Raw genomic sequence first — 23,487 nt, 5'->3', positions numbered from 1 at the left:
GGATTTAAGAAGAATCTGGAACCAAATCAGAGTTACGCTGGCCTGGTGCTAGGCTTTTAATCGAATGACGGATATGTGCTATTCAGGTTGGATCAATTCTAAACATGGTTCAGGGAAGAATTGGAAGGTCTGCACATCTCAAACGCACCAAGTTTAGCTCTTCTGTTGTATATACGAACTCTTATACTAAGTGTAATGTCATGGCAACTGTGCGAATCCTTGTTATATTGAACTCACTAATTAATAATGATTGAAAGATCCGCTGTCTGGTAGGAATTAAACCCAAATATTTTGTCAGTATCTCACAAGAGAGCGGATGCAGTTATCCGTTTTGTTGCCTAACCACTCGACCACAGAAGCATTACTCTCGCATTGGTAGATTTTCGTTTATTCGACTCGACATCCCAGGTTCCACATACTTGTTTTGGACTGATGAATGCACCACGGAAAGATGAAACATGTACTTTGGTAGGAGAGACTGAAGGGCGATGAGCATCTGTATTGCGCCTCACTGCCCTGTGCAGAAGAAGAGAAAGACCCCAGATTTCACTCTACTCAGATACCACATTAAATCATATACATGTCACTTCATTCTCCTCAAAACCAGACACATCATTCACGAACAACTCCCCAATAGCAATATTGACAGAAAGGCGAGGAGCTAGATGTGTCGAAAATTTGTAAAAACACAAAAAATAATCGATGAAGATGCATCTGAATCTGATCATCAAATAAGTCTCTGACAGTTCCTCCATATCAAGATTTTTAATTTGTTTTATGCATAATTTTGTCATAAAGATGCTCACTCAGTGATAAGGAACGATTTTTCATCTCTGCTGCTTCATTTTCAATTTATTTTTAATTATCGGGAATTGAAGCTTTAAAATCCGATTTGGACCCAGAATGAGTAGATGGCAACATATGAAGAAGAAGTGATTCCTGTGTTGTTTCAATAGATTAGAGCACGCAACTCATTGTAGCGTGTAATGGAGTAGTCAACTCGATAGTCAAGTTTTGTCTATTTCATCTGACTCGAATGTATATAATTAGAATGATAAACAGTTCAGCATCAGCATCAAGTTCGGTTCAATTCTCTCCAAAAAAAAAAGTTTTAATTTCGATTTAAAAAGATTTATTTGATTATTTTTGTTTCTCTTTCTTTTGTGCTTCATCATGCTGTACTTTCTACTTCTTCTTGTTCTTCTCATATTCATATTATCATTATTTTTCAAACATCATAAAACATCATGCCCATAACGAATTCACAGTTGCTACTTGCGTTACACAAACTTTTTCTTCTTATTCTTATTGTTCCTGCTTTGATTCTTTTAACGGTCGTTGGTGCTGAAACGAAAATTTGAATGACATGGATTTGGATGGATAGAGTAAAAGTTGATAAAGATGACGAGATAGGAACAAAAAAAAAATGAATAATCAATCAATGAGATGTGGAAAGAAGACAATGACTTGCATTAGACTGATTTCTATTAACCATACTTAATTATTAATGTTGCAACATACGCTTGTACTATCTGATGATGTCGCCAATGGAAATGCTGATAAGTTCAGTGTTTTGTAAGATTTTTGATTAAAAATATTAATAATTGATTCCTTTCTTGTTGAGATATTGATGCCAAATCTTGATATTCTAATGATTTGTTCACTTATGTAGCTGTAGAACTAGATACAGCTTTAGAAATCGATCAGGAAGTTGAATTATTAATGATTTTTGTAATTTTTCACTTGTTTGTTTTGATTTAACGAAAACTGAACGAAACTTGACAAAATTTTGAGAACCTTACACTGAATTTGTATGGTTTTGAAAATTCAAATTCTAAATAACCGTTAAAAACTGATTCAATGATTCTAATGCAATTATCAGCCTCAATTCCTCAATAATCAATCAAATGATATCAATCCACAACTTCAGCTATTAAGCAAGTGTGAAACCAATCTCAGTATGCTGATTAACAACAAATCAAGCTTCAACTGCACGTGTGCAATTGGAATTGCTATAAAATTATGCAACTATATCTATTTCTATTAATTATATTGAATTGGCATCTTATCATGCACATTATACAGTTGTAAACACGCATAACATTCAATTATGAAATGGATATTCTTACTTAAAGACATCACTTTGACAACACCAGTCCAATTAATAATAATTAGTCTAGGAATATTCCTCATACACATTTGTGCACGCAGAATCCATCCAATGCATTGGATCTATTATTAGCAAATGAGCATAACGAGACATAAAGGAGTTTGATTGTTGCCATAAACTTGAACCTTTATGTATAAAGTTCAATTTTAACGGTTTTATATGATGTAAATAAATGGTCAGCAGCAGTAAGCAAAGTAAGTAAAAACGCACGTGTGCCTCACAACAGGTTTCTTCTTCTTTTTCTTCATGATTGTGTTTCATTTACTCTCTCTCCATGTCCATGTCGTGCTGACTATTAACTGCATTGGAGTAAAGAAAGAAGAAAATCTCAGCAGTTAAGTTGTTTGTACCTTTATATTCTAAACTTCTCAACATCACCATATTCAGCGTTTCTTTTGTTTTGTTTTGTGCTTCTTTTGCAATTTCTCTTCTTTTTATTTCTCCAGATTATGTTCTATTAGCAGGCTTTGGTGTGTTTTGTTTGATTTTAATGTGGTTTTGTTGTTGTTGATTTGGAATTGGAGTTTGTGACGCAGTTTGTGGAAGGATGGAGTTGATAGTGTGGAGTTGTGCTGTTTTGGATGGGACATTGATCAAAAGTGAGCTAGATCCAGGGAACGAGCAACTCAGATTACCAAATTTGTCATTTTTTGTGGCATTTTTGTCATTTGGCACATAAACTGTCTGTCTCGGGGCTGGATCAGTACTAGAAATATGAACAACTGCGTAGAGTTGCAAAACATGCACTTGTAATAGGCAAAAACCGTCCAAATTCTTGATAATTTGTATGGTTTTTTATTACAAATCCATACAAATTATGGAGAATTTGTACGGTTTTTACCTGTCACAGGTGCCTGTATTGCAACTTTTTAATTACCAATCTTAGATCAAGCACTTTCTGGATTAGCCAAGAGAAATTGTGCATGACATGCAGAGTGACTTGAGCCTCAAAATCTATCTCTTTTCATCGTCACAAGATCTCTCCAGAAGTCTGATGCTTTTTTTCCTCCTAAATCAAATCAAAAACAGTAGAAAGGCAAGGAATCAAACAATTAATATTGATGACTAATTTCATTTCCGATCCTTATACCTTTTTCATGTCCAAAATCATTTATCCAAATGGATCCAAAAGTGTGAAAAGTCCTTATTAGTTGTTTTGAATCAAATCGTCTTAAACAGTCACAGCATGAAATAGAATTAAGATTTTTGGTGTTTACCTGAAGCTGCTACAGTGGCTTAAATGAGGTTACAACACGAATCCAATTAATTAGATTTAGAAAAGATCTAGGCTGTGATATGGGAATTGATTATTTTGCTGGCAGTATGCATCAATTTCCGAGTGGACAATTTGACATAATGTATAGCTAATAAGTAAACCTATGTCTGACTGAACGTTCCATAAAATTTGTCATTAGTCGACCTGAAGTCTAGTTAATATCTGGACATTATGTTAAGTTATCCACTCGGGATTGTGATCCATGACCTCACCCACATGTTATCTACTTACATGCAATTATAATCACAAGTCATTAACTGTATAGTGTCCAATCTTTAAAACCATTTCAAAATTGTCCAAATGCCTACTCAGATGAACTTTATATAGCTTTAAATCCACATGTTTGTAAATAAGAAGATCACATTATGATATTCGTAAGACGATCGTGACTAGAATGATACAGATATAAAATCAAAAAGACACTCGACACAAAACAACTGACTGCTCATAATGTATTACTACGCAGCTATAAATCTCATTTAGCATATTTAAATGCATGCATGCAGGTTCCATTCCTATATATGACTTTTAGATTAATTTGTTAAAAATTTTCATGCAAATTCATAAATTAGAAGTAAAAAAACAGAGTTGGAAAACAGGTGCCTGATACAAACAAAAACCGTACAAATGCTTGGTAAGTTGTACGGTTTTTCATACAAAACCATACAAATGCAAAACAGGTACCTGTGACAGTACAAAAACAGTACAAAAACAGTACAAATTATTGGTAATTTGTATGGTTTTGTACGAGTTTGAACGGTTTTTCTAACAAAACCATACAAATTACCAAGAATTTGTACAGTTTTTCCTGTTTTTGGGCAAATTCTTGGTAATTTGTATAGTTTTGTAAGAATTATTAAGAATTTGTATGGTTTTGGCCTGTCACAAGCACCTGTTTTCCAACTCTGGTAGAAAAAATTGAAAGATTTTTGCATAAATATCCAATAACTTTAGTCCAAATGAGAATTTAATGCGCATAAATTATGAAGTATAGACAATAAAATTGGACATTAAATTGATCCTCACTTAACTCTTTCTTTGCCTTCTTATTCTTCTATGGTCAACACTTTTAATGGGTTAACATGCTCAACACAATTTTGCCTTGTAAATGGGATTTAATGTATTGGAAGTTATTAATATAAATAGCCTCAACTCATTGAATTCAGCATGACTGAAAATATTAAGTTCAATTTAAAAAGTGATAAATGTCGATTAAGGGAAGATTTATGCTGGATAAAGGACATTGTAATATGTTCCGGTTGATTCCGCAGATTTTTTATGTGACAATCAACATCAAGCACTTGAGTATGAGGACATGAAATGATTGCGGTTTTAAAATGCGGTTCCATTCACTATTGTCTGACTTGACAAATCGTCAATCTGCAGCTAAATGTTGTCACTTTATCAAATCAATTTAAAAAAATTTTCTAACTGTGGAAATGAAATAAATCAAAAGAAGCAGTAACTCAGGGGTAAATGGAAAGGGTCAAATGAGCCTGACGTTAATAATGCCATTGACCGCAGTGACTTGAGTAAATTGTTCATTAACAGTTTGTAAAGAGATTTAAAAAATTCTTCAAGGATCATTTGCGATGACAAAAATATTATTAGGATTTTTAGGAGCTATTCAGGCTGAACTGACACAAAAGTATTTGACGATTTTTTATGAAAACAATCATAAACAAGTAAGAAAGTTCATACTTAATTGGAGATTGAGCGCATTCGTAATTACGATGATTTGCAATTTTAGAAGAAATTTAGTTATTTTTGAGTAGAAAAGTATTGATAAAGACTATTTACGGAATATCGGGGAAGCTGAAATCTGACATCGAACTTTCGACCAAATGTCAAGTGCATACCTTCTCGTGGTATCCCCTGATACATCTAAATAGACCGCTGATAACCATCATATGTACCGAGATAAGTATGGTAAAGAATATAGTAAAAGACAATTCAAATCACCTCATCTAAAGGATGGCTGCTCAAACAAGGCTCTGAATAATACAAAGTGTGTTGACCTAGAAACAATTGATCCTTAAACTAAACGCTAAGAGACCTAACGATACAGCCTCTAACAACGGAAAACAAAGCTAAACAGAAAAGGACTTATGAATTGATTCTAAGCAGTTAGAATGTGCGGACACTGTCAGGACCCTACTTCATTTCTGTGACCCGGAATGCCGAGCCTAGATATGGCTCGAAGATAATTCAGAATAATGTCGACTGAGCGGTCAAGCCGATTGAGACCGGATTTCATAAAATCTAGCTTGGCGTCTGAATCATGCTGGTCTGGGGCTGAATTTTTGGTCATTTCTACACCATGTGCTTTCCAAGTTATAAGTTTCGTTCGCAATCTATAATTTTAGTCCTAATCAAAGCAACTAGTTTGTTATAATCGAGTTTGATTGCAACTCCAGCATAGGCAGTCATTTAAAATGTATGCAGACAAGGTACTTAATTATCCAATTCTCCTCTTGCCAACATAACCTACAAATAGAAATGAACCTTCAGTAATTATTCCAGACAAAGTGACCCTAATGAGGCCTTCATAACAAACCCCATAAAATGTGCTAAAAAAGAAAACAAAGCAAAAAAGAATCTGTCTGAGGGGTCGATGAAAGTATTTTTTTTGTGTTTAAATCATCATCAATAGACCTTTCTATCTGTTTTTTATTTTGCCACTTTTTCTGTTTAAAAATTATTGAATTATTTTTAGGGTTGATTTCAGCGATGAAAAAAGAGATTTTTTTTTTGGGTGCTTAACTAGTTAATGACCTATAACAAAATGAATTTTTCATGTCTACAATATCGAAATGATTATTAAATTGCTAAAAAATAAGTATACAGCACTGAGATAATCAATTTTTATCCGAAAAAATTCAACTAAAAAAAAAGTAAATTTTTAAATTAAATAAACAGATTGAAGGAACAGAAAAAGTGAGACACATGGCATGACGCGGTGAAATGATGAAAGTCAAGTGACTGCAATGATTACATTTATGGCACTTTATAAAGTAAATATGAAGTCTGCTATGTCAATTTATCATAATTTATTGTAAGTTCTTAGTGATAAATATTATGACGACCTGTAGGAGTCCTTTTAGACTCTTTAGAGAACTCTTTTAACCCCAAATGGCATCGAGTCGCTGTGTTGATAGATAACAGACATCTGTAACGAATCATATTTCTTCAACAGATACTTATACACTCATAAAAATAATCGTAATATTTTCGTATTAGATTTGTATTAAACTATTTTCTAATATTTTTTTATTAGATTCTAATAGTTTTTTATTAGCTTTTTGTAAACAATCCAATAGTTTTAAAATTTTCTATTGAATTTTAATACCGCCATATTAAAATGTAATATTTTAGTATTAAAATTCAATATTTTAGTATTAAATTTTAATATTTTACAATTTAATATTTTACAATATTAAAATTTAATATTTTAGTATTAAAACTTAATATTTTAGTATTAAAATTTAATAGTTTAGCATTAAATTTTAATACATTTCAATTAGTAAAAAAATGTGAACTGTCATTACAATTTGAGACTTAATAATTGAAATAATTAAAATACTGTATTTTAAAGAAAAGTGTAATGAGTTTTTTTTGTGGAAATGAAGTTCTGAACTGAAGATATATGCATAGGTAAGTTTTGATTGCAACTTATAATCAATACAATCACACGTGAAAACGGTGTGAATATAAAAATTCATAACTAATGAAAATTTTATTTTTAGATAATTTATCCCGAACCGATCTGGACTGGATGTTCGACAAAGAAAGCTGTGGAAAAGAAGAGGACATTCTAATTGACTGGTTTTAAAGCACTTTTTAAAGGTAACAAAATTTAATTACTAATAATAATTCATTATATTATTATTTTTTTTTGAAGAAAATTATAGTGTGTCGAGGACTCAATTCATACATTTCATCATCTACACTGAAGAAGGAAGAAAATTTGATAAAAATGCATCCAAAAGACCAAATTATTCCAAAGGATTCGAGGAGAGAATTGTGTCACATCATTTAAATTTATTTTCAAAGTATTTGTATCAAAGTATCAAAGTTTAATAAAATTGTATTAAAATCAAATAAAACAAATATTAGATCACTGCCGGATTTTTCAGTTTTAAAAATTAAAGAAATTTAATATGCGAATATCTTTTAATACGGATATAAATTTGAAATGACCTAGGTTTTTACTTTTTTAGTTTTCTCGAATATTAATACAAATGTATTAAAATCTAATATTTTTGTATTTGCTAATATTTTGTATTAGATATACAAATCTAACAAAATATTAAATCATTTTTATCAGTGTATGTGCTTGTAATTTTACTTATTCATAATTCATATCGGTCGAGTAGAGTGAAAGGATGGAAAGCATGTCATAAAATGTATTGAGATTGTTAGGGGTTCTGGATTTGAATTCGAGATGTTGGAAATAGAGATGATGGGACTCCATTGAAAGAGCGCCTCTACTGAATTCTGGACTCCCAAAATTCTGCTACCTATGTAGCCAAAATATTCTAAATGTATTACATTAAAGTTCCTAAAGAATATCAATGTGATGAATATGAATCTTTGATTGGAAGTGAATTTCGTATCTAAAACTACATAATGACTATCGAGTCTCTCAGCAAACAGTAGAATCAGCTTCATACGCAAACTAAGAGAGACTATGGAACACAGTTGATCTGTATGGCTAGCCAATTAGATAGAATCCGGCCTTATTGAGCCAATGCATGCCAAAAATGCAGGTTCAAATCTCGATATCCTTGGTAAAGATCCTAGAGAACTAGATTCGGTGGAAACCTTTGGGTACCAACAGATAAGATTACTCTCTTATAAAGCCAATGTATCTCATAAATGCAGGTTCAGGCCTAAAAATCTATAGCTGCGCATTATACGCGTTACAAAACTAATGACAGTTGAACGAGTGAGGTTTCACCACCTCCTGTTTCAACTTTAAAGCTACAAATTATAGTTGGATAAAAACTACTCTCTTTTAATGACATTACTGTCTGTATCTTCCACAGTAAGGCTGTAGTAAGTCGCGTTTCCAGAGCATATATCCCAAACAGACATGGAGCATGCTCATGAGCATATGTAGCATAGTAAGTCGCCTAAGGCTTAATTTCAAGCATATGCTAAGGCCTAAGGCGACTGCTTATACCACATAGGCTCAGAAAATTATACTGATAGGGGATACTCTAAGCGTGCTCATGTAGATGAGTATGCTTAGTATCTGTTAGAGTATGATTCGAAAAAGGACAAATAAGAAATTTGTCCTGGCGAGTCTCGAACCCATGATCGCTAGGTCGATGTGTAATAATTAATATTTGAACAAAACCACAACGCCACCGACCCACTGTGACTCAACAGTCGATCTGCAGTCTTTATAAAGCCACCAAATCTCATAAATGCAGCATACTAATCAAAAACCCATAAACCTTTATTATAACATCTAAAAATGACTAATTTAATTTGACACATCTTCGAGAACCCCTACGCACGACCATATACTCCACATAAAAATAAACAAAAAGTTGTAACTTGATGCAGTCTCTAAAAAAATTTCTAATAAAATTGTCAAAATATCAAAAAAAGATAAGTTATGATTGACTTTGAAGGCTTCAAGTAGCACCAAAAAATAAAAAAATAAATATTTATCAACTTAAGGCAAGAAGTCCATGAGTGTGTATTTATATTTCTTATCAAAAAAAGAACTAAAGCTGCATAGATTTTATATGTTTCTAGCACATCCATAATTTATTCATTTATAATTCAAAAAAAATATTGTGATTATCATTCATTTACAAAATATAACGATAAATCCAATTTATGTGTCAGCATAAAGAAGGAGAATAAGAAGCAAAGAGAAGATAAATAAAAATAATACGTTGTATGTAAACTTTATCGTGTAAAGGCATTGAACTGCTTTTAGGCTTTTGTTATTGTTTTCTCTCTTTCTCGCCTGTAACTTTAAATGCTCTTTGCCTTTATACGACGAGATTGAGTGAGATGTGTGTAAAATAAGAAGAAAGAGTAATAAAAGGAGTTGGAAAGGCATGGATATTGGGGAAAGGCGCAATTATACCTAAATGATAGTAATTATTTATTGGTATAGAATTAAAATTGAGTGGTATCCTTAATATACCTTAATTTGAAGCTACCTAAAGCAACCGATGAGAAATTTAGAGCTTCTCAATCATAAAGTCATGAGTTCGATTCTTATAACTTACTTACTTATTTCACTGACTGTACAGATCAATTGTGATCCAGAACCTCTCTTAATTTGCATCTAAAGCTGGCTCTATTGCTGTCATTTGATTTAAAACCGACGAGGTTAATATCAAGCTAGACTCATTCTTGTTCCGACTTATATCATGAACTTAAAGGAATATATTATTATTATTATTGCTGGCAACCGCTTGCGAATTACCGATCCCAAGCACATTGCCCTGAACATTACCATCTCTATCGACAGCGTCTTTCGGTTAGTTCTTGGGAATGTGGATGATTCGCCGTTAATTCCGTCTGAAAAACTCGCAAGCCCTGATAGGCACAAGTGCCAAGCCCCTGAATCAACTGCTAGCTCCAACAAGTTTTCCAATTTACTGCCAAATTTCAATGTGAGCCGAGCAGGACGATCTAAAAGATTTGAGAATGTACAGTTAAAGTGTATAGTTTAATTATTGACAGAGGTTCTGAAATTTCCTAATTCAGCTTCCCTAAGTTCAGCTCATTTAATTTTATATTAAACCCCCGGCACGACAATGTGACGTATTAAAATCGTGAGCAGCAAGAAAATCCTTCATTTACAATTTATTTTGACTATTTATTGTCAATGCCATTCAAATGCGTTTGGGCATCTTTGTCACCAGACACTGAATGAACAATGAAATCAGTAACATGAACAGCACAAATCGGTTAATCGACGAAAAAATTAGATCTTAGCTCGGCATGACACTGACTTGGAACTGTATTCAATTTAAATCCACCACTATGTCCGAGTCAGGTCTGTCTAGTGTCGGATTTTGAATCGATTAACAGACTTGAGCTAATCGGGTGAGTTGTCCACCCAGGTATTGTCAATACTCAATCTGCAACTAAATAATTCACGCTAACAGGCAAATAGGCCTCTTGTAGGTATAATAGTGATATATTCTGTACAATGAAAGCATGCTCTTTGTCTTTTTGGGTCAGTTAGTTGTCAATCCGGTTAATCTCACTTGTCACTTTGGAACCAGCCTGCAATATTGCTTGAAGTAAGTGAGCTCTCTTCCTTAACTGTATCTGAAATACTCTCCAGACAAGCAGACAATCAATGAAACATAAAGCCTCAAAAAACTTCTATTCGTCAATACAAAGCTAAAAATACATGATTGTAGTGTCTCGTTCGTTGCGTGCTGTTCAGAGAAGATGAAATCGAGACTTGAACACTTGTGTTTGATATGATGAGCATATAGAAATGGAGAAAGACGAAAAAGAAGAAGTAGTTCCATAATTTAGCTTGAAAAAAAAGGAGGATGAAGAAGAATAAGAAGAAAAATAATAATTTTTTATGAGCATATTACATATTATTATTATGCAGTTTCTTATTTATCAGCCCTGTCCCTTTCAATTTTGATCTTTCATCTCTTCTTTCTCTTTATTTCCAATTTTTACGTTACTACGCTTGGTAGTAATAATATCAAATAATAATAATGACGATGTGTAGTAATCATACCAGACTGAGGAAATGTCGAATTTGGCCGTTATTTTTATTTTCAAAAAAATAAATGACCGTTAATTTTTGAATTTAAAATGACCGTTTATTTTTGAATTTAAAATGACCGTTAATTTTTGAATTTAAAATGACCGTTTATTTTTGAATTTAAAATGACCGTTTATTTTTGAATTTAAAGTGACCGTTTATTTTTGAATTTAAAATGACCGTTGTAAAACTTCCGAAATTTTCATTATTAAGAAATTTTATTATTACGATGTTCATTATTTCTTAAACTTTGAATCATATTTAGGTTGAATAATTACAAATCAAGCTTCATGTGACAGTTTAAGTCAAAAATTTACAGATTTTTACATCGATTTTTATAACGGTCAAAATTAATTTGAAATTTCGACTCATTTTTTGAATTCTTCGACATTCAGTGATATTCGATTTCCACAGTCTGAATCATACTTTTTATTAGATTTAAGAAAAAAATTACACAGAAAGTGTTCGAATGACTTGAAATGGGGCTCTTATACAGGTATAGATATCGAATTGGGATCATGTTCCATAGTCATGACTGTACTATACAAACTTTGATTTATTTTTAATGCTAATGCAAAGCATTTTACAAACAAATTGTGTATATTGATGCATCTGTAAGAAGTTCAAGCCTTTTTGTGTGACAGTAAGTGAGACGCATTCAAAACCTGTTTATTTTTTTTGTTGTGTTCATTCTGTGTACTCACAATGGATTAATATTGATAAATTAATATGACGATTGACTAGCTATTCCTTTTTGACTCGAGGCAATCTCGCGTTTATCTCTGAATAGTAAAAAATATTTAATATTTGCCATAAATTGAGGCATTAAAGCAATAAAATTCAATTGATTGCACAGATTTATGCAATAAACAGTTTTGCTTTAAAAAAAAACGTAACATATGACTTTAAAATTATAATCGCATAATTGATTCAAGTTATTGATCTGGTTCCGATATATTTTAATAAAAAATTGTTTATATTGATAGCTATCATCGAGCCAATAAATAAAGGGGGAGATTTTGTAAGAACATCGAATTAAAGCATTAATTATTATAATAGATTCAGAACAAAATATTGTTAAGAGGTGGGAATGAAGGGATGTAGAGGAGGTGGTTTGTGACGCATTTTTTGTAAGTAAGGAATTTGAGTTCTTTAGGTTTGAATGGTTTAAAAGTTCAAATTTTGATGTTGATCAATTAGAAGATCAAGATGGGAAATTTGATTATTGCTTAAAAATCCAGATAGGCACAATGCGGTGAACCGCAGTTTGCACCGTAATAACGGATCGAAATCAGTCGTCATTTTGCCAACAAGGCAACATTACGTCTTATCGTTGAATTGGCCACGTAGTGTTACTAAAGCGATCTTGTTCGTAAATGAAGTACAAATTTAGCAATTTGTTAGTAAGATTCTGTTCCACTTAACAAGGATATTATTCAGGATTCGCAAGTAGCACAGCTAATTCTATAGAATTGGTAAATCTTCAGTTTTTGAAAGGGTTTTAATATTATTACATCCATCCCAAATAGGACAAGTTGATTAATCGATCAAAATCCGGCTCTATGACGATTTCATTCTAGCTTGGTACCAGATTCAAACCTAATCGGACTCTAACACTAACAGACAAATCTTCATTCTTCTTTCCTGGCACAGAAATACCACTACGGTACCTAAAAGCGACCTCTTTGTCTGTTAGGGTAAGTCAGAATCATCCTGGTTTAGAAAAAAATCTAGTTTTAATCGATTACCATGATTGTGTTATTCGACCTTATCCGAATATACCCAAATCCCATAAGGAACAAGTTCACATTTTTAAACCTTGATTTGAGAAGTATCAAGCATGATAAGAATCCAAAATTGACAAGCAGACTCCAGCAATAAGACCAGTTTCAAGCAGCATCTGAAGAAGACCATCGATCAATTGACATGGACAAATGACCTCTATGGTCAGCGGCGTAAGTAAGTATGCAAATTTATAAAATGATCACGACAAACCAAAACAAATCTTAAACCTCAAGTCAATAAACACATCAGCCTACATGTTTCATGACAAACTGCATCTCTTTAACTATCCTCAAAATCCAATTTTTCCAGTACCCGCAATCAAAAGTCGCTGATTCATTAAAAATGCCAACCTATTATCTATTTCTATTTTCTATTTTATTAGGGAGATAAACAATAAAAAAATGTAATCGCAACTTGCCAACTTCGAATGCGCGGCCGATTATGAAAGTCAATTTAAAATATTTTTTTCCACTACATTGACGCTAAGTTTGATTCCTATTGTTAGCATGCAAAACCAAAAAATGTAGTTTTTTTAAATTCTTTAAATCCTTAATATTATTTATTTAAATTAAATGCGATTCATCGACATGCAAAACACTTGTTCGAATATTTAGTCCCTTATATCCCCTAATTGATGGAAGGCAGCTCAGCACCATTGTTTTGATGAAATATTCGGTCAGGTGGATGGAAAGAAGCTTAAGCTCATTTTTATGGACCATGATATGGAAACTTTTTGATCCGATTTAACAAATTTTTGATATAATTTTGAGGAAGAGTAAGTGGCTCTGAAGATGCAGCAGGTAAAATTGCAATCCGACCCGGTCCCGAATCTCGACAACATAATTCACCTATAGTCATCAAATAAAAAAGGATAAAATTAAGCAGCAAAAAGGAAACATGAAAGTGTAATAATATTACATATGAGAATCAACAACAGATGTTCATGCTAAAAAGACTCGAAGGGATGAGGGGATAAACATTTTTTAAAAAAATCGAATGTCATGAAAACGAAAATAAGCCGCTTTTTTAATATGGAATTACTTTTTTTTTTATTCCTGCTCTCTTTTATCTTCGTTTCATCTAGCCCTTCTCGCTTTCATTGGCAATTAATGTGAATTAGTGGTGAGTCACGATAAGCAATTATAATAGGTTAAGGAATCACTCTATTGTTTTTTTTTTTTTTATTTTATTTTATTTTTATTCCTCTATGCTCTTTATTATTATTATTGCTTCTTGTTATCTTAATATTCTTTCAACCTGTACATATATGCATTTTTTTTTTATGGAAATAATAGAAATATTAAACAGCGAATATTTCTTGGTAAATGTTTATTGCTTTTTCAGGGCAGTTGTTGTTAGGATGACCACTCGGAAGTGGTGGGCAGTTTGTCCACAAAGCTGTTGGTATATGGCAAATAAATGTATCAAAATTTTCAGTTTTTCTTAGTATAGCAAAAAATTCATAATTGAAGTTGCAATAAAAAAATCATATTTGGGTTGTATTAGACAATTTCATGTTATTTATCTCCTTTTTAGCAAATTTTGAAGTCAGAATTCGAAGTCATTTTAAATTTTGTATAAACCCAAATCGACTCAACTCGACTTTTCCCTTCAAAATTCGAATTGAGCTTGAGTTCTGCTTTTAACGCAGCAATGTGTTCATTTATGCTTCCAAAAACGAGGCTAATAAAAGTCTAAAAAGTATATCTTGATTGTTGAATTTGAGTTTTCGCGCCATTTCTAAAAACACATGGTTTTAAAATTTTCCAACCATAAAATTTGTGATTTTTTCAACTTTTTAATGTAATTCAAAACTTAAATCTAATAGTAAGTTCTTTGCTCCGACAATTTGAATCAAAATCAATCATTTATTTGTAAATCAAAGCTTAAATCAAGTCAAATTTTGATAACAAATATTCCAAGTGAGAAAAAAAAATTTCCCGCTCATTTCTCTTTTTGACTTTTTCTCTAGAATCCAACTTACTTACTTAGATCAACTGTGATCCATGAAAATTAAGTTTTCACTAAATTAAATATCCTAGTTAATAAATTATTCTAAGTAATGAAATGAATCAGAATTAAATGAGGTAAACTCAAAGTCACTTCTTTGGTCTGAGTCCAGTTCCACGTGGATGGCTGAAGACCTTATAGAAGAAGCTGTTGATTAAGACAATATTGAACTGGGTATTATAAATTGGCAAGCGTTAGCTAGCGATGGAGTGTCTATTTAGATTGTTGACCGATCAGATCAATTTTGTCGCGGCACACTTGAGTGTTGCGGTACACTGTTTCGGCTGACTAGGGTTTCTAGAATTCCCGTTCCCGTGAAATTTCGGGAATTGGGCACGGGAATTCCCGGGAAAATTCCGGTTTTGAAACCCTACTGCTGGCTAAGAAAGCAAGCCCGAACTAGCCCAACAAGCCCGACCTATCGTTTGTCTATTGTCAATTCTAACTGTAGCACTATGCACCACTTTTAACAGCCGTTTTCCATAAATTCAATTGAATTTTCAAGTATTATATTTTAAATAAATATTCATTGTAGTACACGAAAAACAGCTCCCAAGACGCTTCTGACCATGTCATCCAATACTTTTCATGCTTCTGTTTTTTTAAACTGTCCAATCTAACTTCCAAAGCAATCAAATTACTCCACTAGACATTAAAAAAAAACTTTAAAATTACAATTTTACACCCTCATATGCAGCATGTAACTCGAAAATTAGATAATTTTTTTCTACTCCTTGTTTTTTTTATAATTTTTCACGAGGGACAAATCGCACATTTATGATTATCGTTAACAATAAAAATTAATGAAAGATGATATTCTCAGAATCATTGGACATTCACCGGACATGATATCATTTCCATTTTTTTATTGACACATAACACAACGAAAAATTGTCCTTTTCCCATGCTGATAAGCAGCAATAGAAATTTCCAACCATTTGTGTGACAATAAAATATGCTGGATATCCATGAGTACTTAATATGAGTGATAAATTTAATTCAATAAACAGCATAAAGTTCAACTGAAAATGACAGCAACCTTTCGAACTCATTGCGACCTTATTTATTATCATGTCATGGATTATTTACTTCTTTTTTGCGGAACTAGTCGAATTTACGGCAATTTTTGTGCATGGATGCTTAACACAAAAATTTACGATCGTTTCCCGTAAACTATCAAACTATAAATGGGATAAAAAGTATTTTTTGGGTAAAAAAGGGGTATTTTGGAAATGGAATTGAATATTATAGTCGTTTTTGTGGTAAACTAATGACGTAAAAGAGGTTAAACTGCTCACAATAACATGTTTATTTATGGAAGCGCTAAATCAAAATTCAATTTTTATGGGATTGACAGATTTTTGTTTTTTTGTGACATTTTATGGCCTCAAAAAATAAAAAATTCCCATTGAGACCAAATATCGTTATGGATCATGAGATTGCAACTGCATATGCTTCAATGAGACATAAATATTGATATATTTACTGTCGATGAGGGATTTTAAGTGCATTGAACTAAATTTATAGTTTATTTCAGTGTTGTTTTGTGGATGCTGGATTGGATTAGATGTAAATTGATCCTGGAATGATGGTTAGGCAGACGAGATTCACAGATATTCAAACTAAGGCTTGACAAGTTGTAGATAAATCAAGCATTTGATTTCTGAATTGACACAGACTAGCCCGAACAGCACAGCGTTGCCGTCACGTTGACGCTACGTCGAAAAAAGTGCGGCGCGACGTGCATTTGACGTAGCTGCGCCATGACGTCTACCTAAAGTCGGATTTCGTCTTTTTTGCCGCCTTGTACTATTCGGGTAGTATATTGAGTTTGTGCTTCTGTATTGACTAATTCTTAGAAACCTAATGAGATTATAAGCTTATCGAAACTGGAATGAATCTATTGACTGTTCTAGACGGGTTGAAATTAAGCAACAATTTCGGTGTAATCAGAGTTCCTTCGTGCAATATCGATAGGACAGTCATATGCTCTATTTTTGTCGGAACGCTACGAAATTTCAATTATTTTCTGCACTTTTTTGCAAGTTTCTAACCTAATTTAACTAGTTCTCTTAATATTAAGACTCAAAATATTCCAAAAGAACCACAATAGTGCGAAACTTAGAAATGTCCTGATTTTTTTTCAAAAGTGCTCTAGTTTACACTTCCTTGAGCTGTGTAAAGAATTTTAGGGGTTGTGTTATTTGAGAATGATTTACTTGATTTCTTGTAGCTGTAAACAGATCGTTCACTTAAAGAAGACCTTTTGAAACTATTGTCACAAATTCTTCAAAGAAATCAATATTTGCTGTTCAAATTGTCACAATACCTAAGACCGCAGACCCCTTAATCTCAAAAAATAAGGAAAGCAAAGTGGTTAAGGGTTTGGGATCTCTACACTTTGGTTCCGCTTCGATTCCAGAGTTGTGATGGTCGATGTCGGTGACCGAGAGTATCGGCCAGTTGTTCGTTGATTTTATCAGCCATTGTTTTTTATCTGCGTTTCATTCAAAAATTCAAAATCCACATTAAATGATTAAGGCTACGCCCCTGCCCAGACCAATAGGATCCTAGTCAGCTTCAAATTAAACGACTTATTGGAGCCACTAGGTTTTTAGATAGGTCTAGATCAGTGGTGAGCACACTAGCATGACGTCAACAATTTATGAAATTTCATGAATTGTATGCCGTGCACGATTTTAGTCGAGGCTAATCACCAAAGTTTAAATAAAATAAAAGGTTGCCCATCACTAGTATAGACTATAGGCTTTATCTGCATGTCTTTACAATTTAATTAGACCACAATGAATAATTTCTCATATTTAACCTGACCTACCAGACGTCAAAGATTAATAGAGCTATAAAATAATCTAAAACAGCTAATCTAGGCTAATTAAGACATCTTTAGCGCAAGATTGAATTAGAAGATTAACACAAAGTAGTCCAAGCAGCAACCAAAGTCCAACTCATCAATAAACTCCGCATTCAACTTGCCATTTCTTTAATTTAGCTACTTACTCAATTTCCTTGTATTTCTCGCACACTTATTGAGGTTAGCTGCACTTGTATGACATCCCTTTTGGTCATGCGAAACTTCTGAGTTGTCATTCGTGTGGTACAATTCATTTTAAGTAATCCATACCTTAATCAACGAGTTTACAACACTGCCAATTTTTTTTTTATTTTTTGGAAACCACAAAAAATTTTAGTACTAAAATTTCATTAGCCACAATTGATGTTCATTTGTGTAAATTTTGCATCGCATGCACAATCCTTTCCAAATATAATGAAATTACATCAATGCTTGGCACACATTGCATTTTATTGACTGAATTATGTGAGTTTGGTTTCAAATTTAATTGATGGAAGATTAAATTGCAGATTTTTGTGTGTGTGTGTGGGTGTGCAGGGGTGTATCCATTTTACTAGAGGGTTCCGGCTGTATTTTGAAAATTTTTAAGAATTCAAACAAAAAATTTAAAAATAAAAAAACCGTTAAAAACAATTTTGAGGGGGGGGGGGGCTCCAATGACACCCCCCCCCCCTGGCTACACATCCCCTACGTGTGTGTGGATAACCCATGCCCAATTTTGATTGACTTTAATTATTACAGGTGATTATGGCAATGAATGTGAAAGAGGATATGAATTTATTAATGATAATTAGCAATATATGCAAAAATATTATCAATTTAATTAAATTTGATCAGGCTAATGAGGTCCATATTTTCAAGTGGTTGGTCATTATTGATTAATTATACATTTTCATTTACAACGTAATTTTTTTAACATTTTACATCGAGATTTGTGTAATTTTTCTCTTTGAGTTGAAATATGAAGTAATTAACGTCTGGAACAAAAAAATTAAGTGTAAATTTAATTGCATTTGACTTTTTTTGTCTGATGGAATTAAATGCTTTACAAATTTAATATTGAATATAGATTTATGTTTGATTTTTTTTTTAAATTGGAATGTAAATTTATTGAATTTGAAACATTTATTATTAGTCAATTTGAAAATTAATTTTTATTAAGATTCAATTATAATAAAACAGAAAATTTTATTTTCATATTTTTTTTTAAAAAAAAATTAAATTTTAAGTCAAATTTTAACATTTTCAAATTAAAACTATGAATTATTTAAAAACTATTAGAAAAAAATTTAATTAAATCTTTCTTCAGATTTAATTAAATCTTAATTGACTGAATTATGTGAGTTTGGTTTCAAATTTAATTGATGGAAGATTAAATTGCAGATTTTTGTGTGTGTGTGTGGGTGTGCAGGGGTGTATCCATTTTACTAGAGGGTTCCGGCTGTATTTTGAAAATTTTTAAGAATTCAAACAAAAAATTTAAAAATAAAAAAACCGTTAAAAACAATTTTGAGGGGGGGGGGGCTCCAATGACACCCCCCCCCCCCCTTGGCTACACATCCCCTACGTGTGTGTGGATAACCCATGCCCAATTTTGATTGACTTTAATTATTACAGGTGATTATGGCAATGAATGTGAAAGAGGATATGAATTTATTAATGATAATTAGCAATATATGCAAAAATATTATCAATTTAATTAAATTTGATCAGGCTAATGAGGTCCATATTTTCAAGTGGTTGGTCATTATTGATTAATTATACGTTTTCATTTACAACGTAATTTTATTTACAATTTTTTTTTAACATTTTACATCGAGATTTGTGCAATTTTTTCTCTTTGAGTTGAAATATGAAGTAATTAACGTCTGGAACAAAAAAAAAAATTAAGTGTAAATTTAATTGCATTTGACTTTTTTTGTCTGATGGAATTAAATGCTTTACAAATTTAATATTGAATATAGATTTATGTTCTCTTTTTGAAATTGCAATGTAATTTTATTGAATTTGAAAAAAAAATTTATTCACTAGTCAAATTAAAAAATTAATTTTAAATAAGATCTATGTGGAATAAAAGTGAAAATTTCATTTTCATATTTTTTAAAAGAAATTTAATTTTTAGTCAAAATTTAACATTTTTAAATTGAAACTATGAATTATTTAAAAATTATTAGATAAAAATTCAATTAAATCTTCCTTCATTTTTAATTAAATCTTAAAAGATTTTAAAAAATCTTAAATATTAAAACCCAAAATTTAAAAAGTTATTGAAACTGAAGTTGATAACTAATAAAATGTTTTTAAATTTCCAAATTCTAAATAGCTTTAAAAAATTAAATTTAAAAAACTAATTCCACAATACTTTTATAAATTTAAGTATTTTTAAAAATTAAATTCAAAATATTTTTTAAAAGTAAATTTTAATTTTTTTTAAACAGTTAATATCAAAATGTTTTGAAAAATTGAATATGAAATGTTTTTAAAATTTAGATTTTAATTGTCTTTGAAAAATTAAAAACGTCTTTTTAATAAATTCAAAAAATTTTTAAAATTGAAATTCAGAATATTTTTTAAATATTGAAAATATTTTAAAAAAATTTTAGTTCAAAAAGTTTAAAAAGACAAACTCGAATAATTTATTAAAATGAATTTGAATTATTTTCAAAAAATTAATTCCAAAATGCTTAAAAAAATTGAATTCAAAAAGATTTTTAAAAAATCATTTTCAATGAAATCTAAACTTATAATATTATTAAAAAGTGTCAAAACATTTAAAAAAAAATAACAAATTTTAAAAGAATAATTAAATTAGAAATGTTAATTCAAAAACCAAATAATAAGAATTGTTTTACAAATTTTTAGATATTTTGAAAAAGTTTATTTTTTTTTAAATTTTAAAATTACATATACGTTAAAATTTGATTTTTACCTCTATGACCATCTTTAAATTAATTTTTGAAAAAATCTGAAAATTATAGAAAATAATTTTTATTAAAATAAATTAAAATTTTTTTCTGTGAATATGAAAAGAAATCAAATTAAAATACAAAAAAAGTTTATTATTTTTAAAAATATTGCTTTTATTTTTCCTTAAATTTAACTCTATATCACAATTACGCTTATTGAAGATTTTAATAAAAAAAATAAAAAAATTTGAGATCATTTTGAATATTTTTTTCTTCTTTTAAATTTCATCTATGAGATCAATTACGATTTAAACTTTATGCTTAATATTTCTAGTTATTCTATTTCAAAGTATCAATTACAAACTGTAAGGCACTTATTACTAAATTTGTGATTTTTGAACTCTTGTTGGCATCTTTTGGTTTCTTTTTATTGCTGGATTTCCTTTTTGGCTGTGGAACTTCACTTAAAATTTCTTCCTCAATTTGATGAATTTGTTCACAATTTGTTGTGTCATTTTCAAATGCAATTCCACTATCTTCACTGAAATGGCTGTATTGTGAGTGATTTCCATACGAGTCTAATCGTCGTCTTGTTGTCTGATTGATTCTGAAGCTACTGCGTGGTGACGAGAAGACTGATGTTGATGGTGATGATGGTGATGGGAAGTTTTCTGAGATTGGTGGGAAGATGAAATGTCCTTGATTGAATGGACTTGATGGTGATGCTGGTGGACTGATGTGGAAGTTTGGGAGTTCTGTGGACAAATAAAATTGAAGATTTTGATTAGTTTATTTTATTTTTGATTTTTAAATATTTTTAAGTTTAGAATTTATTTAATTGTTTAAAATTTGAATTTTTATACTTTTTAAAATTTGAAATTTGAATTTTTAATTTTTTTTAAATTTTGAATTTTTTAAAATTTCAAATTTTAAACCTTTTAATTGTTGAATTCTTGAATTTTTTAAAATCTGAATTTTAGAATTTTTCAAAATATGAATTTTTAATTTTTTGTTTTTTTAAAATTTGAATTTTTTATTTTTTTTAAATTTGAACTTTTTAGTTCTTTAAAATTTGAATTTTTTTTTCAAGTTTTTAAAATTTGAATTTTCAATTTTTCAAAATTTAAATTTCTCAATTTTAAAATTTGAATTTGTTGATTTCATATTCACACCAAATTTTCAATTTGGGTGAATATTTTGAAATTTGAATTTCTCAATATTTTAAAAAATTTATAAAAATTTAAAAAATTTTAAATTTCAATGTTTTTAATTTTTTTTCAATTTTTGGTGTTTGAAATTTGAATTTTTTAACTTTTCAAAATTTGAATTTCTTATTTTTTATTTTTCTTTTAAATTTTAAATTTTTTAACCTTTTAGAATTGATTCATTTTCAAAAGTTTGATATTCAATTTTATTTTTTTTTATTTCTATTTTTAAAAATTCAAATTTATATATTTAAAAAATTCAAAAATTCAATTTTTAAACTTCAAATTTTTAATATTTTTTTTTAAAAAATTCAAATTCCCTCAAAAAATTAACCAAAAAATCATCTACAAACCTTGTGAGCATCTGCAAAGTGCTTCATAAAATGCCTGCACCAACATTTCATTGTCAACGGGTGAGGGAAGTGGCGATGATTGTGGTGAATTGTCACTTCTTATTGGAATTGACATCGGTCTTGTTGGTGAACTTGGTTGTGAATTAATTGCTTGAGAATTTCTCAAAATTTCACTGTTTGCAACTTCTTCCTCGTCGGGAATATTAAATGGAACTGCCATTTTTATTTTTTAATGTCTTTTTATTTTTTGATTCAAAAAAATTATTTTTTTTTTCACTTTTTTCAATATTTTGAAAATTTTTATATTTTGGAAACTCTTCTTATTATTTTTAAGAGCTGTTCACAAAAAGCACGTCTGAATCGACTGAGATCAAGAATAAAACTGACGCTATGTTATTGCGTTATTCTGATGCATCGCCCTACAATATATATTTTTGTTGTTTATGCCTGACTGTGACTGTCTATGTGTAAGTGGTTAAACTGCATTTTACATCTATGTAGTAATCTAACTTAATTCAAACTTTACTACTTTGTATGTATTTGTCCTATAATGCATCGTAATTCTCCCCTCCACTTTTTTTATACTTTTTTTTGTGCTATGTTTTCACTTCTTATTGCCTTTTTGTTGTGTCTATTATTATTAAAAGAATATATAGGTATAGACATTGTACATCATAATATCCTATGGGTCTGTTTATTTATTACGTAGCGGAGTGGTGAGCAGATTTTTATTTTTCGCGACAAACTCTGGTGGTTAGCCTTGACCGAAACTGTACATAGCATACGATTAATGGTACACTAGTGTATAGTGGCACACATGCTGTCAACTACTGTCTTGATGTAAAAAAAATCGACTTTATGACTCCCCATTTCTTCCTTGTGCATTGTGGGACAATCTTTGTGATTTTTACTGAAACCGCACACACAATATGGTTCATGGCACACTAGTGAACTGTGGCTCATAGGTTGCCTACCACTAGTGTAATGCAATAATTCGTTTTGAACCCCTCTCCCTTGTGCATTGGTGGACAATATGTCTTGATAGTTAGCCTCGACCGAAACCGTTCATAATATAAGGTTAATGGTACACTAAGGTGCTGTGTCACACAGGTTGCTCACCACGGTTGTAACGCGAAAAAACG

The 23,487-nt window shown here is 30.7% G+C and overlaps 1 protein-coding gene across 1 annotated transcript; it reads right to left on the bottom strand.

Moving 5' to 3' along the window:
* Window positions 1-20,936: 20,936 nt before the first annotated feature.
* LOC139090305 (uncharacterized) lies at window positions 20,937-22,676 on the bottom strand. The gene is made up of 2 exons (XM_070640067.1): window positions 22,346-22,676; window positions 20,937-21,542 (listed from the first exon to the last, which is right to left on the bottom strand). Exons 1-2 carry the CDS (start codon window positions 22,563-22,565, stop codon window positions 21,127-21,129), a joined length of 636 nt encoding a protein of 211 aa, XP_070496168.1. The 5' UTR covers window positions 22,566-22,676; the 3' UTR covers window positions 20,937-21,126.
* Between the last annotated feature and the right edge of the window lie 811 nt (window positions 22,677-23,487).

This window comes from Chironomus tepperi, unplaced genomic scaffold (genome assembly GCF_022539635.2).
Source record: "Chironomus tepperi strain 1889 unplaced genomic scaffold, CSIRO-AGI_Ctep_v1 contig_217, whole genome shotgun sequence".
NCBI lineage: Eukaryota > Metazoa > Arthropoda > Insecta > Diptera > Chironomidae > Chironomus > Chironomus tepperi.
Note: the sequence above shows the minus strand (reverse complement) of the source record. Positions and strands in the feature narration are given on the sequence as shown.

Bases quoted from the DNA above. Each gene is read 5' to 3' on its own strand.
- LOC139090305 (XM_070640067.1), bottom strand. From the start codon at position 22,565: ATGGCAGTTCCATTTAATATTCCCGACGAGGAAGAAGTTGCAAACAGT. The intron at 21,543-22,345 runs GTTTGTAGATGA...ATTTGTCCACAG, and splicing joins ACTTTGCAGATGCTCACAAG to AACTCCCAAACTTCCACATC.